The sequence below is a fragment of the Cervus elaphus genome, chromosome 12, assembly GCF_910594005.1.
Source record: "Cervus elaphus chromosome 12, mCerEla1.1, whole genome shotgun sequence".
Taxonomy (NCBI): Eukaryota; Metazoa; Chordata; class Mammalia; order Artiodactyla; family Cervidae; genus Cervus; species Cervus elaphus.
In genome coordinates this window covers 12,956,209-12,976,126 of record NC_057826.1, presented here as the reverse complement: position 1 = coordinate 12,976,126, position 19,918 = coordinate 12,956,209, and the positions used below count along the sequence as shown (strand labels likewise).

Below are 19,918 nucleotides of genomic sequence, written 5' to 3'. Positions count from 1 at the left end.
ACGTTGATTACAGCCCTCCCCAGCCATGTGTGGTGGCGAAATATGCAAAGCACCTCATGTTCCAGGAGGGTTATGAGCTCATCTGTGGTCTGGGTGCTAGACTCGCTGGGACACGCACGACTTACAGGCCGAGCGTGCTGTCCGAAGGTGACCGCCTCTGTCTGTCCCTAAGGATGCAGCTAAGAAGAGCTCTTGAGACAAGGCTAGTGAGGCCCGAGGGTGTTGGGGGCATTTCTTGGCAGAGGGAGTATGAATCTTGTTGAGAAAGTGGATTATTTTTCCCATAAAATACACTTAAAACAATTTTTGAGTTCCCTAGGATATGTTTGAAGGAGTGGGAAGCCCTCGTCTATCTCAATTAAACTTAATCGATTAAACTTCATGAATATTTGATGGCAGCCATGTCTGCTCTTTTGGTAAGGGTGAAAGGCTTCTGTGGTAAAGATTGATCTGAAGAAATTTTATTGGAATTTCCTTACCACATGGAGTAGAGCTTTTTCCCTTTCTTCCTTCTTGGTCATCTACTCATGGTTCTGCTTTGGGGTTAAAGTCAGTCAGTGAAAGTGTTGGTTTGCTCAGTAGCTTTTAGGTTAAGTTTTCAGGGCCAAATTCAGGCTTCCCAGGCGGCCCCTGGTGGTAAAGAACCCACCAACCAATACAGGAGACATAAAGGATGCAGATTTGATCCCTGGGAAGATTCCCTGGAGGACGAAATGGCAACCCACTCCAGTATTATTGCCTGGAGAACCCCATGGACAGAGGAGCCTGCCAGGCTACAGTTCATAGGGTCACAAAGAGGTGGACTTAGCGACTTAGCGCACAGGGCCAAAGGCAGGCACTTGATTGGGGGTTCTGAGTGATGGAGGGAATGTGGATTATTTGTTGCAAACCATCAGCAGGATTAGCACCAAGATAGTAAGGAGTTTTTGTGGGTTTTTTTGCTTTGGTTTGGTTTTTGGTCCATAACCTTGAGTCCAAGGTCATGACCATCACAGGAATTTCTTGACCTCCACATGCCACTTTAATCAAACCAGAAGCATAAAGCCAGGTTGCCCGTCTTTATCCACCTCCAGCCTCCCAGCTCCGGGTGCACTGGCAATTTAACATTTGAAAGCTGTGAAGAAGAGACTAATCGTAGGACTTCTGTAATCACATTTAACTTGCCAGTCCTCTCTGCCACCCAAGCAAGAAATTGCTTCAAAGCTTGAAAGGCATTCCTAACGAGGAATGAGGGGAGCGTGATGCCAACAGTAGGCATTCCAGCAGAGTAAACCAAACAATGACATCATTGGGTAATGAGGAAGACTCCAACTATTTTGACACATTCTAACGACACAGTTACTCTAACCCAAGAGGGCAGGAAAGAGAAGAAAGTTCCCTTCCTGCCTCACAAAGGCTCCCCAAGTCAAAGCAGTTGTGGATCTTTAAATTACTTCTGGAAACAGGGAGTGAGCCACATTGTATGGCCTTCGTTTGCCTGATGTGAATCAGAAACGTTCTAAGCCCTTTTTGTTCTAGGAGAAAGCCATGATCGTCCATGCATGTAGTCAGAGTCAGATGTGAAAAATAAAAAATCCCCAACGTATGGGTGTTTCAGCTCTATTTATCAATTTACTGAACTTCAATGATAAACTTTGGGGGTCTTTTCTTTCAGGAGAGGTGTATTGTATATGTGCTGAGGGTGGGAAGGGCGTGGGGGCAGTGTTCATTCAGAAGAGCCCTTGGAAAGTAAGTATGATGCTAATTCTGACCTGGGTGAGGTCCAGTCTGAGTGGTGTTTGGGAGAAGTGAGGAGTTACGGATGACAACGCGGGCTGCAGTTCCTTTCCTGGCTGCGAGCCGGGCGCCAAGGTTTTCCATAGAGTCCTGGTCTCATTGTCTTCCCCCACTCTCTTTTTCTGTGTCGGGTGCCTTTTTTTTGAAAAACTAACCCAAGATCATTCATGCAATGTGTCATTTTACTAACCGACTAATGTACTAACACCCTAACGACTCATCTTTGTTTTTAGTTTTTTTAATTAACAATCGTTCTGTTCACAATTTTTTAATTTCCTTTCTTCCCCCTTTTCCGCAAAGCACTCAGGCATCGGACACGCTATGGTAAACAAACTACATTGTCTGGTAGATATCATTCTTATTGTCTCTTTTTTTGGGTTTGCCGTGTGTTGCCCCCCTTTTCCTCCCCAAACCCCACTTTTATCCTCTTTAGACTTGTTTCTTTTTTTGAATTTTTTGTTGTTGGTGTTGAATGAAATACAAGCCTTTCTTTTTCTTTAAAAAGAAAATGGAAGGGGATGGACCTGTCCTGACAACATTTGGATGACTTTGGTTGGGACAGTTTCCTTTTCTCCACTATTTTTTTTTTCCTAAAAAAAATTTTTTTTTTAAAGAAATATTCTTTGTTTAGCTAAATTCATTTTGGTTTTTTCTTATTTTGCAACTTCCAAGTTACAGACTAGGGACAACTGAGATTTCTGTTGAGGACTTTCTTCTCTCCGTGTCTTCCTACCCCCTCACTCTTCCAACTTTCTTCCTCCCCGCCCAACCCCAAACTCCTGAATCCCCCTTTTTTCATTCCCTTTTGTGTGGCTGTGGATGCCACAGGTGATCTGGGGAGGAAAGTACTCTGCTTCCTGTGTTCCTCCTTTCCCTTCTTCCTCCTTACTTCCCACCTCGGCCAAAGGGAGCTCCGCCAATTGTGTTCTCCATACAAATTCTGCATGGCATGTTCCTGTCTCGTGAATTCCCCATTAGCATCAGAACCTGTCTCCTCATTTTCCTCCTCGCTACTAACAACCTACCAGCCATCAAGCCTACACCACTTTCTTTTCTCTCTCTCTCCCTTTTTTTTGTCTCCACCCTTCTTCATTGTCCTCTCATCCTTCATATATTTTGGGGTTGGGTTTGGACTTTTTCTTTTCTTTTTTTGTTAGTAAGGGAGGTGGTCAGCAGGGACGATGACCCTTTCGTGTTGAGTGTGTTTTCTATCCTCACTTCCTCCTTGCTTTTCAGTTGATTTAGCGCATGTAGGTGTGAAGTGGATTTTGGTTCTTTTCTTTTGTTCTCTGCACCCTGGTCCCACGTCCCTCCCTTCTGTTCTTCTGCCTTCTCTCTTGGCTCCAGATAAGTTTCGCATGGGTGTGTCAGCGTATGGTGTGTGCACGCTTTGGGGCCTCATCTTTTCTCTGCGCCCTCTGCTCCTTTCATGGATGTTGGGTGTATGGGTGCTATTTCTTTCTGGTGGGCATTATTATTATCATTTTTTGGCTCTTACGCCTCATCATTCCTTTCTTTTTGTTAGCATTGCCTTTTTTGGTTTGGGCCATTTCTTTCCTGGGGGGTGGTGATGGCAGTCAAGGGAGGACAGGGGTTGATGTCCTGGGTAGTCCATGGCATGTATCACCCATGACTCATCAAACTCAAGACCCTTTTCCTTCCCTCCCTGAATGCATGTCTGTCAGTGTGGTGTGAGCCCAAAAGGAAACAAATAAAAAAAGAAAAAGAAAAGAAAAAAAAGAAACAAAAACCATCCACAACCAAAGACCAACCCCCTAACAAACCCCATCGTCTAATGTCTCCTTTGCTGTTTCTCATGACCACCGTAAATTACAATCATTCAAAAATAAGCCATCATTTTACCAATGAACCGAGACAAGTGATGTCGTCTGAGGAGAGTTCCATTTTCTAGCCTGACTGAAGAGGGCATTGGGGAGAGCCAGCCGCTCACGCTCAGCTTGGCAGTTCTGAGAAACTCTCCCGGGAGTCTGCAGGCAAACGCCGGAGGCTTGGGCCGCAGGGAGGCAGACCAGAAAATGGAACTTGGCTGCACATATCAAAATCGAACCAAATTAGAAAGAATACCTCACCCAAATCTTACTGAAAGTGATGCCACCGGTAGGGCAAGCCCCCGGACGTTGACAGGACCTTAAGGTCATTGTTGGGATTTCTTTTCTCCCTGTGTCCCTCCGCCAGGTGACCATCTCTGTGGATGGGATCCTTACCACGACAGGCTACACTCAGGAGGACTACACCATGCTGGGCTCAGACGACTTCTTCTACGTGGGAGGAAGCCCGAGTACCGCTGACTTGCCAGGCTCCCCCGTCAGCAACAACTTCATGGGCTGCCTTAGAGAGGTGAGTTCACCCATCCCGTTTCACATGCTGACTGTCTGAGCACAGAGGAAATTCCCGGTTCAGTGACTGAATCTGTCCTCTGATCTGTGAGGTCAAAAGTTGCCGGGGTCCAGCCTCGGCAGGATCCAGGGGGTACCCTCAGGATGAACGGTGTCGGAGAGAGAAGACACATGAGACCAGCCTTGATAGGGCCAAGTCTGCGAGGGAGGGAGAGAGGGAGAATGGCCAGACGGGGGTGTGCCGCAGAGTCTGGGAGGGTCTGGCAGAGTCTGGCAATCCTTAATTTTTTACCATAGCTTTTATACCCTAAGTTAGTACATTTCTAAGGGGAAGATAGTTTAACATTACGTCAGCTTGTCCTTCACAAAACCAGGGTGTTTTCTGCATACTTCTTTGTTTATGAGGGTCTTGTACATTATCTTCTGGCCTTGGGGCCTATTAACATTTTATGCAGGTCAGGTGAATGTAAACCTATTTTCTGTTTCTATGGTGACCTTAACTGAAAGGTAGCAGTCTCATAGGGCAACAGTACAGAGTAGAAGTATAACCTTGTTAACACAAAAATTAATCCTTCTGCAGAAGTTGTCAGTTGCGTTTATCTAAGAAGTTTACCCCAGACTGACTGCGACTTTGGTGAGGCAGCTTCTGCCTGGCACTCCTGGCTGACAATTAACAACCATTTCATTGTTACCACACTAGGGCTAAGTTCTTATTTCTCTAGATCTTTAACTATATTAACAGTGGTTTCTATAACACAACCTTAGCACATTAAAAGCCAAAACACATCAAGCAAATGTTAACCCAATAGCTACTTTTAGAATAATTTTTCTTGTGTTTTCTAATAGGACTTCCTCACCCCCCGAAGGGCTCTATGTCTATTAGGGCCTTTATATGATCAGGTTCTTTATGTTATTTTATGTTTAGGGTATTATGAGCAGTCATGCATATTAGTACCAAGGGCATAAATGCATTTGCCAAACAAACTAAAATACCAGCAAAGGAGTTTAAATTAAAACACTCCTTTCTCCCTGGATAATCTCATAAAATACCACCACCCGGGAAACTTATTGATTAAACTTCTAAATTGATTCTTATTTGGGAAGAGATCGGGGAAGGCCTTCTGCCTGTGTCACGGAAATTAGGGAGTAGTCTATTGAAGCAAGCATCAGAAAGACAGATATCATCTTTAAGGTGAGCGCCGGGGGCAGCTTTTCGGAATCCCTAAAAACCTGATCCGCCTTGCCTGTCAGGTTTTCTCCTCATGACCTTGTCATGGGTGGGATCTCGTGAGCTGGCCTTTTCGAAACCCCTGAAAACCTGATCCGCCTTGCCCATCAGGTTTTCTCCCTCATGACCTTGTCATGGGTAGGGTCTCGTGTGTTGGCTCCCGACAAAAAGTTGTAGCAAAAACGACTCTGGACTTGGAAGTGGAGGCCCCGGGTTTTGATCCCAGCTTGAACTGGTTACAGGACCGTGGGTTTGCTACTTAAATGCCCTGCCGTTCTGTTTGATCATTTAACTAATGAATCACCTGATCCCACAGGTAGCTGTGTTTTATAAATGAAATTAAACAACTCAGATGAAAGGACTTTGACATCACGAGGATACAGACCCGTGTAAAGTTTGATTTTGGACTTCTGACTGGGCAAATCGGAAAGCCTTAGCTAAAAGAGGCCCTGTGAGCAGCTGTGTGTCTTGTCTAAAACATAGCACATGTGTTACTTTACCTTTGCTGAGCTTGATGTTCCCAAGAGTCTCATTATTCGAGATGAAGAAAAATTCTCGGAATGTGATATTAAGGCCCAGAAAACTGGTTTTTCCTTTTTTTTTCCTCCGGGAGAGCTAGCAGCAGCTGTGAGAAAGCAGTGGGGTTTTGCCATTACTCATTTATTACTATTGTAGCTGATGTATTGAGACCTCTGTCTGAGAGCAAGGGAGCTTGAGTCAAGTGTGAGTTCAATCTCTAAGGTCAATTGTTGAGGCAAAAGGAATCAGACTTGATTTGCTGGATTCTTTCAGCAAACAGAGTCATCAGCACAGCACACTGCACTTTTTTTGTTTAATCTAAGCTTGATTGCCTAAGATACCTATACCATTCCCCTGGGGAAATTCCTTGAGATGCTAACAGTGTTCTTTCTTGTAGATAAAGATCCCTTGTGACACGTTATGAGTCTCCTCTCAGGGCACATCTTTCATTCTTATTCTGGTTACTTGAAATTGGTTGCATATCAGTCACATATGAGATAGCATCACGCATGGATTCGCTTATGCCACTCAGCTGTGAGCCGTGTCTAGACAGGAGTTGCGTCTGTCATGCGTGGCATAGAGCAAGTCCATAATAAGTATGCATTGAATGGGTGCACTTATCAAATAGCCATTGGGTACCTTTTTTTTTTTTTTTTGGCTATAACTAAACATAAAGGCATTTCGTAAACCATGGTCTGCCTATTTGAAGAATTTCTAATGTGGGAAGAGAGATGAAAGCTCTAAGGGACAGTTACAGTTCAGGACACTGTGGGTGCAGCGCCAGGAGGAAATGCTCTAACTGAGCAGGGGAAGCAGATGCATTTTAGGTGGGCGTCGGTGTTGGAGAAGAAATGATGTTTGAGCTGGGCCTGCAATAAACCATGGGTACACTGAGAGGAGGGGGTAAGACGGGGGCCTGACAAAGGAGGGGAAATCCAATTACAGATTTGTGTTATTCTTGGTCTGAAGGAAAAATGACAGGAGACAACGCATAGTGTGTTTTCCTCTCGCTGGACATGACCTAGCCTTCTGCTGACCACGGGGACCACACAGGTCATTCCTGACAGAATTGCGGCAGACATAGCACACTGCTTCCCTGGGATTTACTCCCATTTGGATAGGATAAAGGTGTAAACTTCTCAGTGACTAATGAACCTTGAAAGAGTCTTAAACACTGTTAAACCACACTCCGTTGGAATTGCCCTCTCCTCAGAAATAGATGGGCACGTTCTGTTTCGTCGCTGGTGGCTGAGGAATGAATGCGGCATTGGGTGCTGTGCCGAGCGCATCCGTTTATGCCGTGAAACAGCCCTGAGCCTGGAGGCTCTCAGGACAGGGTCTAGTGGTGGCCTCTAGGACTCATCCCCCCTCACTGCTGGCCCCCCCAACACAATTATGTTTTTTGAGACAAGGAGCGGTTTCCCAACTGCAAATCTATCAGTCAAGAAGGATGCCCCTGAATATTTTGAAACAATCTTTGTAAAAATATGAAGATATATCTGATGATTTTATCCATGGAGAGCCTAAAGTAAATAAAATTTACACACACACCCACACACCACTCTCTCCATGTAGAGAGCAGACAGCTTCAAAAGTGTATGAAAAGTAGCACTTAATAGCTTAAAAATTAAAGACAGTTCTGAAAACCAGTGTCAATGACAGAAATGACAATAACATATTTTATTTATGTGTAAATACAAATATACACATATCTTAGCTAGTAGCTAAGCAGAACTTAAATCCAGATCAAGTCAGAAGGAATTCCAAAACAGTGAAGGAAATTGTAAGCAAAACTAGAACTTAATCTAAATTTTTGCCCCATCTCTCCTTTACATATATAAGATAGTCTTTCTAAGCGACTTGGGAGGCTTTCTCATTTGTCTGAGTGTTTTAAACAGATAATTTTGAGTCTAATGAAATCCTAGCATATTCTTTCTTTCCATTTAATCATTACAATTCACTTTTCTGTGGGCAGGTCTAGTAAATTCTTGTTCTTGGTATTTCTTCTTGACAGTTTAGTAAACAATAAAAGCTACCAGCTATGTTGGGAATTTGCTTCTTGATAAATCCTACTTACCCACTTCAACTATTCCGCTTTAGGACAGTCTGCAGTTATTTTCCAGTTTCTTCTTCCATTCTTTCTCTCTTTCTTCCCTTTTCTGTCATCTCTGGCCATTTGTGGTTCTAGGTTGCCTTAAGCTGAGCTGGGTGCTTTTATGTGATCTTGCTTGTTTCAAAATGGGGACCTGGGGAAGACCCTATGGGATTTATCTTTTGGACCGTTAATACTTTGTAGCACAAAATTGTTTTTATCTTTGGAACTACAGCTACTTTACTCAAAGTTAAGTTCTGGTTCCACACTTGAGTCAAAGCAACTCTGTGTGTGTGCAGCTCCTAACTTGATACCAGCGTAAAAGCATGACAAGAGGGTCCACGTTATGATCCAATTATTGCGTTCTACTTTGCACACCCTAGTTATCAATTCAAGGTTTGTATCCACTTAAACATCACAAAACCCACACTTGTCCCTCTTGGTGTTTTTGTGTTTTAACGTGTCTGTCTTACTTTTGTTCTTGCCATGTCCCCAGCTCCTAGAATGGTTCTTAGCACCTAGTGGGCTCTCGATAAATATTTGCTAAATGAAATCACATGCTTGTAAGTAAAGAAAATAAAAAATCTTTAGAAAAATGCTCTCAGGCACACTTGACTATGCAACTTTCTTGGAATCATTAAAGAACATCCTGACATGGCAATAGTTGAATCTTTCAGGAACCTGCCAGCTATCTGATATGAGAGAAGTGTTACATAAAAAAGGCCCAGCATGGCTGAAAGAAACAGGTTGGAACCCCTTCTGGGAAGAACAGGATTGAAAAGGCTTTGAGGAGGTATCATAGTATAAATGAAAAGAAGGCTGAGTTTAAAAATCAGAAAACCTGGTTAGGAATTCCAGCTTTCTTACTGCCTGTATGGCCTGGAATAGCCACTAATCATACTTGAGCCTCAGTTTCCTAACCCGTAACATGGAGATAATAAGACATCTGTTGTGTTCTTAAGAATGAATGAAATAATGTACGTACAAGTGAAACCATGCCTAAACATACAATGATGTTTTGCTACAATAATTATGATTAAGGGTTGTGTAATGATTCTTATAAAAACAGTTTGTGAATATAAATGTAAGCATAAGTGAATATTCATTAGCACATGCAGTGTCTGTATTTCCCACATTACCAAGTCACTGTGTGGGGGGAGAACAACTTTATTCTGAGGTTTGCCTTACTAAAATTCTTTCATTTTCACTGAAATAGGGATTGTCCATCTCATCCACATTCAGTCTTTACCTAGTCTGTTGCCTTTGGAAATTTATTTGACACCTATCAATTTCCCTTCTATTTAAGTGTGAGCTCCATGAGGACAGAGGCCTCATCTGTTCACAGGTGTTTCACTAAACACCTAGAAGAGTTCTCGGCTTAAAATAATGCATTCAGTAAGCATGTCTGGATTGAATAAGTTAATTAATGAGCAGACATCATGGAGCTCTAAAATCTGAAATTTGGATCCACAGGTATATGCTGAAAACCTACTGTATGCCAAGGATGTGCTAAGATACAAAGATGAATCAAAATCCTTACCTTAGGGGACCTCACAGTTTAGTGGGGGACACACAGATACAGTTTCAAGAAAAAACATTTAATGCATAAAAAGAGGCATTCCCAGGTGCAGTGGGGCTACTGAGAAGAACTTAGACTATTATGGACTTCAGGAAAACTCTGGAGGCAATGATGCCCAAGAAGAGGCTTGAAGACAAACAGAAATGAACAGGGAAAAAGTGATCCTCTGGGGTGATGGGGCAGCATGAGCAAGGGCCAAGGGACAGAGCAGATCATGGTGTCTGGGCAAGTTTGCCAGTGTCCGGGAACAAAATATAAGATCTGGAGTTTCAATGATGTATCAGCAGAATTAGTTAGGGGCTAAGTCACACTCTACCCTTGGACTTTAGGTAATGGGGAGCCATGGAAGGACCTGGAGTAATAGAATGACATGGATTGACAGGTTATCCATCAGGCTTTCAATTCTCTGAGAACTGGTTAGTCCATCTGTTGCTTCTACTTGATTTGTCTTTCTGTCCCAGGGTGCTGGGGAGCAGTCAGAAGGCTAATTTGTTGGCTTTAGCCCTGGGCGGGGAGAGTGTATCTCTGAATCTTCAGGTTTCTGCAGAAAAGTGCTTCCTTCCGACTCCCATTTCATTTTCCAGTGACCTTCCCTGTCAGGACACATGTTTGTCCTTTCCTCCGTCCTTGGCATTACTGAGCTCTTGTGGGTGAAGCACAGTGCAGGAGAGGAAAGCTAAGCTCAGTGCTGAGTTTCAGGGTCAGCGTCTCTATCATCAGGACCAGGGAGCCAACTCACGCCCATCACAGCATCCTCCTGTGTGTTGGGGTCTGCTGTGTTGTGGGATCTGGTCCTTCCTATACCATCCTCAAGCTGTTGCCTCTGCGCTGATATATTGCTTCTGCATTTGCCTCTCTATTGCCCAAGGGGAAGCTCCTGCAGTTCTGAACCCTCTGAGATCAGCCAGTCTAGCTCACTTCTTTCTCATGGCATCTCTAGTGGGGAGGAAGGAAAGCAGGAGAATGGGGAAAATGAACACATATTTAAAGGAAAAAGGATTGGGGAGACCATCATTGTGCATGTTACATTCCACATCCCTTTGTGATCATTAGCCATTTAAAACTGAATGGGATTTTGCAGCCAGAGATAGTCTCTGAACAGATGATTAATGGTTTAATCTGTGATAACTTTACATTTTATAGAACCCTGATAGGAGTCCACATCTGGTGAGCCAAGCTATTTAAGGCGGTGTTAATTCTGTTAATTGCTATACGTTTATTTGAATTGCTAGCACCTGCGGGCTTTGGGATAATGTGTTTGTTGTTGCTTTTGAAAAAAAAAACATACTTATTTTATCTAGTCTCACTGTCTTTTGCTGCTATCTATTATGTTTTTATTATGTGATCACAATTTTTCTTCTGGTTTTTCTTTCATATTGTCCTCTTTTTACTTCCTATACATTTCCCCTACCTCATTCTCATTTTCCTTAACTTTATGCTTCTCAAGGTCTTGTTTTGGTGTCCTTCATGGTTTCTCAGGTGATAATAAATCATTCTGTCCATAACCAGGTCATGGCATTGGGCCTAAAAACTCCCTTTTCCCTAGGGTCAGAAGAGGTTGGAAATGTGAGGAGGGTTGGCTTTAGGAAGCACAAATCCAGGTTTTGAGTCTTGCCTAGACTTGTTCATTACCAGCTGCAAGACTCTTAGCATGCTACTCGACTGCTCTCAGACTCAGTTTTTTTTGTCAGATAATAATACTTTAGGCATTTTTATGTGGGGGGCAAATGTGGTAAAAAAAAAAAATGGAAGTGTTTAGTAAACTGTAGAGCACTGTGCAAATGCCAATGTAACTATTTATGTTATTAAAGGAAACCAAACTGATCTGTTTAAGGAATCACTGGCTGCTCTTTGCTGTTACTGCAATTAATAATAATAATAACAAAGATGGCAGAAGATGGGAGAGTCCAATTACTTTAATAACAAGAGCAACTGACTTAGAACCTGGCTACCAGGTCCATTTCTGGTACTGATTAGAAAACCATAACTCCTCTGTGGACACCCGTGTCTTGATCTGTGTAATGAGGATTATTATCACTGTCACACCAAACATACCCTACTGTGGAGCCCTTCTAACATAGAAAGCAAAGCAGAATTTATTTCCCGCCTGTTAGGAAAATATGCAGAAAAGCAGGGTATGGGTTTGGAGGAAAGAAGGCTTTGGCAGAATGGAAGGGCCAATACAAAAAGGAGACTGAGGGGATCAAGATCCCAACAAGAGGTAGAAAGAAGTAGAGACATGAATCAGAATTTGGGAAACTGGAAGAAGACACGAAAGAAGAGAAACTGTGTCTCAGGAGCTGTCTGTTGGGTTGACCATAGAAATGACCATTTTCCTGGGTTAAAAGGCCAAATATTGACAATGTCATGTGATTCAGTTTAAGAATGAAAGTTTTGGACTTCCCTAGTGGTCCAGTGGCTAAGAATCCACCTGCCAATGTAGGGGACGTGGATTCAATTCCTGCTCCAGGAAGATCTCACATGCTGCAGGGCAACTAAGCCCGCGTGCACACGTACTAAGCCTGTACCTAGAGCCCACACACCGCAAAGATGAGTAGCCCCCTCTCGCAGCAACTAGAGAAAGCTGCGCCCACCAAGGAAGACCAAGTATAGCCAAAAATAATCAATAAATAAATGAAAAAAAGAATGAATGAAAGTTTTTTTTTAAGAGAATAAATTGGATCTTCTTAAATTAGGGCTTCCCTGATAGCTCAGTTGGTAAAGAATCAGCCTGCAATGCAGGAGACCCCAGTTCAATTCCTGGGTCAGGAAGATCCCCTGGAGAAGGGACAGGCTACCCACTCCAGTATTCTTGGGCTTCCCTGGTGGCTCAGCTGGTAAAGAATCCACCTGCAATGCAGGAAACTGGGGTTCAAACCGTGGATTGGGAAGATCCCCTGGAGAAGGGAAAGGCTACCCACTTTCTGGCCTGGAGAATTCCATGGAGTGTATAGTCCATGCGGTCGCAAACAGTCAGACAAGACTGAACGACTTTCACTTTCACGTTCACTGAAAAGAGATTAATTTCTGGATTACCAGAAGCTGAAACAGGCAGGGGAGAGAATGGCATTCAGCATCACAGAGGAGGAGATGAAACCCTGAGCCACTGGGGGTTCGTGATGAATGTGGGGCTTATGTCACAGAGGGGCAAGGTGTGAGCACTTAGCCCAGGGTGGCTGTAAGAAAGCAGTAAGAGGCTGAGAAAGAGATCCAGAGGGTGAGCCTTCCGGTACGCAGGACTGCAGTGCTGTCCCAAACAGAGAGGCTCTTCTGCTAATGCCGGAAGAATATGTTAGTTGATGGGCTATTGGTGGAGAACTAAGATATGAAGCAAGGAGGTCCAACCAGTCCATCCTGAAGGAGATGAGTCCTGGGTGTTCATTGGAAGGACTGATGCTGAAGCTGAAACTCCAATACTTTGGCTACCTGATGCGAAGAGTTGACTCGTTGGAAAAGACCCTGATGCTGGGAGGGATTGGGGGCAGGAAGAGAAGGGGATGACAGAGGATGAGATGGCTGGATGGCATCACCAACTCGATGGGCATGAGTTTGAGTAAACTCTGGGAGTTTGTGATGGACAGGGAGGCCTGGCGTGCTGGTTCATAGGGTCGCAAGGAGTCAGACACGACTGAACGACTGACCTGAACTGACTGAAGATATGAAAACACTTTTTTTAAGAGACATGATACTCACTTTCCCTTATTTCAATGACTGTTTTCTTGATTTTTATTCTCCCTTATGTTGTCCAGTGATTTAATGTCATCGATTCCTTTCCCGGCTCCCTCGGTGAGCTTGTGAGCTCCCAGTCCGTCAGGAACTTCCTTTCCTCTGTCTGTGGTTATTTTGTTCATAGCTGGACACCTAACCCAGTTTGTATCAGGGACAGATATTTAGTTTCAGGACTTTGTCTCTTGTAAGGAAGTACTTCTCCTTCTTTTGAGCTGCAACTTGGGATAGTATAGAATTTGAGCTTCTGGCCACCATCTTGCCACCCCATTGGGACTAAAAATGAAGCTAGAATGGAGAAAAGCAGAGCTAAAAGATGGGGAGAAACTAGGTTCTGGTGACATTTTGAAGCCCTGGATCAAACATTGTTCCACCTAGACCATCCCTGACTTTCCAGCCATGGTTGAACACATTCCTTCTTTTGCCTAAACCAGCCTGAGCTAGATTTTCTATCATTTGCAACAGACCTCTAAGTGATGTGAAAGAATTCTTTATTCCTATTTTACCCCCTGTCTTCTCTGATAAGAAAATAGATCTTTGGCCAGGAGAAGATTAAGTTAGGAAATTTAATATCAGAGCTTGTTAAATAGCACCTAATTGCTGTGCATTAATTTAAATTTCTTGACTTAGATGAATGATACAGAGAGAATTTGAAAGTAAGATTTTTGAAATCCAGTTGATAGTTTTTGAGAAACTGTAGAGAATGGAGGAGGTTCCTAAAAACAGAAGATGGAAAAAAGTGTAGATCTTGTACACTATGGGCTTATGAGCTTCGGTGGTATCTGAGGAAGATTTTGAATTTCATAATGAAAATAAGATATGAGCCCACAAAAGGAAAAAAGAGAACTGTAGTAATTCACTAAAAGAAACCATAAAAACTAAACTCACAAACATTATTCAAAATTGTTGCTATCCTTAAAGCTCAGAAGAGTACTGTGGACCTAGCATTACTAAATATCAGCAAGGTATTTGACAATACATTTTGTGATATCCTCATCAACAAGATGGGGAAAAAGGATTGGATATAAGAGCTATTCAGTAAAGGAGTAACTCTTTAAATAAACAATTGGATCCTGGGGAATGGGTCTTACATGGAAGTTTCTGGTGAATGTCCAGTGCTTTGTCTTACTCAGCATTTATATTAGGAGCTTGAGGGAAGGTGGGAGAGAATGCTCATCTCAGCATGGAGCTGAGAAGGATAGAAGTTATGTGCCTATATGTTCTGAGACTGAATTGATAAAGGTGTGAAAATAAAAGAGATTACGGCTCTACAGCATAATTGATTGGCTGAAAGAGTAGACTCTGTAGCTAGAGTTCTATTCCCACTAGCTGTGGCATGCCGGGCAAGTTCATTAACCCTCTTTGCACTTTACTTATTTTTTGAGTGGGGAGAATATACCTACTTGATAGGGTTCTTGTAAGTATTGACTAAGATAATAATTGTAAAACCCTGAGCACAGTGCCTGGCATCCAGAGAATGTTGGGTAAGTTGCATTTATCAACATCATCATGATCAACACTATGTGATAACGTGGTTACTGGGGATGTTTCTCTTCAGTTCCGGGTGATAAGCACTTAAATGTTTAGCTGACTAATTGGCAGTTTAGAGCATGTTTAGAGCTGAGCTATGAGAAAGGAAACAGTGTGTACTCAAGAGTCTGACGTCAAAACGAGTTGACTGATGGATCCAGAAACACTTAACCTGAGGGAAGGATGCCTGAGCCCATGGGTTGAGAGCTGTCTTCATACATGAAGGACTGTCTTATGGATGTGGATTTAAATGTGGTTCATATGTCCTCAGGAAGAAGCATTAGAGCAAGTGAGTGGAAGCTGGTACTACATACAAGGCAATCATTTCAATGAGAGCTATTTAAAGCTACTTTTAGAATAATGTTTTCTCTCTTATTCAAGGCATCCAAGCAAAGCACCAAATGAGTAGACAGTCTTGATTTTTATAGCCTCCTTCTAAACATAAGATACATACACACACACACACATATACACACATATATACACACCACTAATTTTAGATTCTATTCCCTTTAGGCCACTGTAATGACCTATACTGAGTACTGTGTAGATTTCCCTGTGCTATACAGTAGGTTCTTATTAGTTATCTCTCTTATATGTAGTAGTGTTTATATGTCAACCCCAATACTCCAATTTATCCCTCATTTTCCCCCTTCGTGGGTTCCCCTTGTGGCTCAGCTGGTAAAGAATCCAACCTGCAACGCAGGAGACCTGCATTCAATCTCTGGGTTGGGAAGATCCCCTGGAGAAGTGAAATATTCTGGCCTGGAGAATTCTATGGACTGTATAGTCCATGGGGTCACAAAGAGTCGGACACGACTGAGAGACTTTCACTTCACTTTTCCTCTTGGTACCTATAAGTTTAGTTTCTACATCTGTGACTCTATTTCTGTTTTATAAATAGGTTCATTTTTACCATAATTTTTAGATTCCACATATAAATGATCTTATGCGATATTTGTCCTTTTATGTCTGAATTTCTTCACTCAGTATGACAATATGTGTATCAAATTATTTTATTGTACATCTTAAGCTTATACAATGTTAAATGTCAATCATATCTCAGTATTGCAATTACTGAAAACTTTTAAAAAAATCGCCCAAACTCACATAAGATCCTATAGCTCTATAGAAAGTGAGCCTTCTGAAAAGAATGAGACTAATTAGGCCAGATTGATTGAAGACTTTCCTGATTAATCTCCAAAGCAGTTGACTACACATGTCCCACAGAGACTCAGGGTTGCCCTTGTGGTAGGATTTGAGGTTCCCAGCCATTGTCATCACTTATTAGGCACTTACAATTATTTCTCTTTCCTCAGACCTTCACGGGCATCATCTCCATAACCATTATAACCACAGCAATTATAATCATAATAACAATAAAGAATAACAGTTACTGAGCACTTAACAGTGTGAATGCCTGTGAAGTATGTCTTTGCGGTTAAGTGCTTTGTATATATTTCCTAATTTAATCCTCACAACAAACTTCTGAGGTGGATTCTGTTCTCCTTGCTAATTTGATTGTAAAGATTATGGGTGCTTGGTCCAGGGTCCCTCATTGAGCAAGGCTTGGAGCTGAGATCTAAACGCTGTTGCTTTCTGGATCCCTACTTTCTCGTCTCTAGCAACTCAGTCTAGAGACTTGGTGGAGAAGGAAAAGAAAAGGCTTTTCAGGAAAGGTTTGGTAATTCTGTGGCTAACCCCACTCTAGGGAATGGTCTCTCACTTCTATTTAGAGGCTTCACTTCAGAGGAGAGAGAGGTCATTTAATTCGGCAAAAATGTCTTGCTGGGAGACTGGATACAATTGCCTATTTCTTTTACCTTGCCACTGATTGTTCTGAGCGGAAGGCAGTTTTTGCTTGATTTCCCACTCTGACTGGGCAAATTGATATCGCTCAACCTGTTAATGGACGAATGATTTTCATTATGGGGCATGTGGGAAGTGGCTCCTCTTGGTATAAATGCCAAGCAATGGAACACCTTTGTCTTGAGATGGGCAGTGCATCTGTCCTTTTGTTCCTTCCTAATATGTTCTGTGAAGTTGGAGTTATTTGCTTCCAATGCCCTCGGAAGGACAGAATGAGGAGCTTTTTAGGCTTATGATGAATTTTCAGGCTGATTCTGTGTGTCTCTCATTTAGTTTTGTCATCTTTTTTTTTTTTTTTCCTCTTCAGGATAAATTCAGTGGAACTCATTGCTTTCTAAAAATGTCACTTATTTACAGCAAATGTAATCTACCACAACATTCCCACTGAGACAAAATCTCTTATGTCTTCAAATGCCTCAGAGGAAACAGAAAAAGTAGTCTTTGTATACATGTACCTACAGGGATAAAGTCATCATTGAGCTTATTAATTAGCTAATGCTTTTTAAAATTGCTTTGCAAACGCTGAAATTACTCTGACATTAACATCACGTGATTTTGTAACCTCGTGTTCCAATCCCCAAAATGGATGGTATGCCATGACTATTTTATGCATAAATTTCAAGATAGATAGTGGGACACATTTTCCACTTGGAAAATCATGAAGATGCAGCATGGGGCAGCAACACTGCACACCAATTATCGACCAATAAAATTCTCCATCTTGCCCCTCCTTCAGCTTCTCCCTCAACAGCCAGTATCTGCAGATGGTCCATCTCATACTTTGTGGAGAAAATGGGAATGCTTTCACTTTTGCTTGGTCAGTTCCTCTCCCTCCACTTTTAGATTTACCTTCAAAGATAGTGGCTCAGCTGGTAAAAGAATCCGCCTGCAATGCAGGAGACCTGGGTTTGATCCCTGGGTTGGGAAGATCCCCTGGAGAAGGGAGAGGCTACCCACTCCAGTATTCTGGCCTGAAGAATTCCATGGACTGTATAGTCCGTAGGGTTGCAAAGAGTCGGACATGACTGAGCAACTTTCACTTCACTTCACTGTAAAGATAGTCATCCCTACCTTCTCTTCTCCTGCCTTATAGGATGAGCTCTCCTTTCCTCTGAGTATAACTGCTGTTCTCTTCTGCCTCTTTTGAGATTTAGCCCTTTTAGGGAATCTCTCCCTTTTGGTTACCTTAGCTCTTCTCTTCACCTCTTTTCTACTCCTTCAATGAGAGATATGCTCAAAGTCATTTTCTTGATCCTGTCTCCTGCTGAACCTGCACCTTAGCTCATTCCCTGTTACAGTGAAAAACTTCTTAGGAAAATCGCATATGTGTTCCATCTTCTCTGCCTCATGGTTACTCTGTACTCTCTGTAACTGCACGCCGTACACTGAAGCACTATACTTGTCTTCAGCACTTGAGCAGAATTATCTCTGGCTTTGTCTTGCTTAAGCTAGGAACACTTTACTGTATGATCTATGGTGCCCAGTTCTTAACTGCATTGTATTCTAAGTGCTATTATACTTTCTACTACATTGTATTATATTTTAATGATCCTCTGCTCATAAGTTTCCCCAATAGTATGAGCTTCTGGAAGGCAATGACTAGGATTTCTACAGATTGAGTACTCCCTGCAACATTAGACATAGGTCCTGGCACATGAGTTTCTGGAAAATATTCTTCAAAAAATAGATATTTGTGAATATTAGTAATAAAATTATTGTTTTACATTTGCAATGTCTGCTTATATCCATTTCCTCAACAGTGTATCATTCGCTCACTTCTTCATGACTGCAGTAAATATTCATGGAGTGCTCTAAGTGTTGGAGTTTGTGGTAAATGAGACCCTGTATGAGATCCCTGAGCTTATGGAATTCATGTTATGGCTGAAGGAGACTAAAAGTAAATGTGTAAACACCTAATGAAGATACTTTAAAATGATGATATGTGGTATGAAGAACGTAAAAGAGAATTATGGGGTGGTGAGTGGCAAGGAGATTGGGTCTCCGTTTTTAGACTGAGTGGTCAGGGAAGGGCACAATTAATCTGGGACCTAGGATGCAGGGAAGAGCCACACAAAGATTTGAGAGAGGCTCTTTCAGTCAAGGAAGCTGTGAGAATGAAAAGGATCCCAGGCAAGTGAAGGGTGGTGCGTTCCAGGCATGGCAGGGATACTGATACAGAAAGCAAACTAGCGGCTACCAGCGGGCAGTGGGGAGGGGTTGGGGTAAGTGGGGAGTATTGCTTAAGAGATCCAAACAACTATGTATAAACTGGATAAGAAACAAGGATATGTTGTACAGTGCAGGGAGAGTTGTAGCCATTCTCTTTTAATGACTTTCAGTGGAGTGTGTAATCTGTAGAAATACTGAATCACTATACTCTATACTTGAAACTAAAATAGTTTCGTAAATAAAATACAATTCTATTAAAAAAGAGAAGTGATAAGGAAACCACTGTGACTGTGGCTCAGAGAGAGGTGGGGAGAGGAGAAAATGTTTGTGATTAGACATCAGTCTTCTCTTCAAAGGTCCAAGCAAGGCAATATCAACATATTAAGCTTACCTCCACCTCGGGGGTCTTCGTTTGCTGTTTGTCTCCTATCTAGGTTGGCTTTCTCTCTCCCTTTATTCAAGAGAGCAGGGTGTCTCTCCAGGTTTCTAAGCTCACCTGTGCAGAGTGTCTCCTTCTCTACTGTCACCTCCTGGCATTTACTGTTATCCCCTCTTTCTCTCGTACCTTTGATCCTTGCCTGTCTATTTGTTTTTCCTTTGCAGGCTACAAACATGTGCTAGTCTAGCCTATCCTTGCATGAAACCCTTCTCTTTACTTGTACCTTCTTAAACTCAGAGAAAGTATATTTCTTTCCCAGAGATTGTAGGTAAGGAGAAAAAACACGTAATGGTTTTGAGATTTGAGAAAGGACTGATGACTGTAGCTCAGAACATGAACTCCTTATTGACAAATTCAGACTTAAATTAGAGAAAGTAGGGAAAACCACTAGACCATTCAGGTATGACCTAAATCAAATCCCTTACAATTATAGAGTGGAAGTGACAAATGGATTCAAGGGATTAGATCTGATAGACAGAAAGCCTGAAGAACTATGGACAGAGGTCCCTGACATCATACAGGAGGCAGGGATCAAGACCATCCCTGAGAAAAAGAAATACAAAAAGGCAAAATGGTTGTCTGAAAAGGCCTTACAAATAGCTGAGAAAGGAAGAGAAGCAAAGGAGAAAAGGAA

The 19,918-nt window shown here is 42.4% G+C and overlaps 1 protein-coding gene across 12 annotated transcripts in view; it reads left to right on the top strand.

Annotated features, from left to right (window-relative positions):
- NRXN3 (neurexin 3) overlaps positions 1 to 19,918 on the top strand; it is a 1,774,776-nt gene that overhangs the window by 494,714 nt on the left and 1,260,144 nt on the right. For all 12 annotated transcript variants that reach the window (XM_043920656.1, XM_043920646.1, XM_043920650.1 and 9 more), the window contains one exon: positions 3,973 to 4,134. In XM_043920656.1, the coding sequence (XP_043776591.1) occupies positions 3,973 to 4,134 (162 nt within the window). The remainder of the gene's footprint in view (positions 1 to 3,972; positions 4,135 to 19,918) is intronic.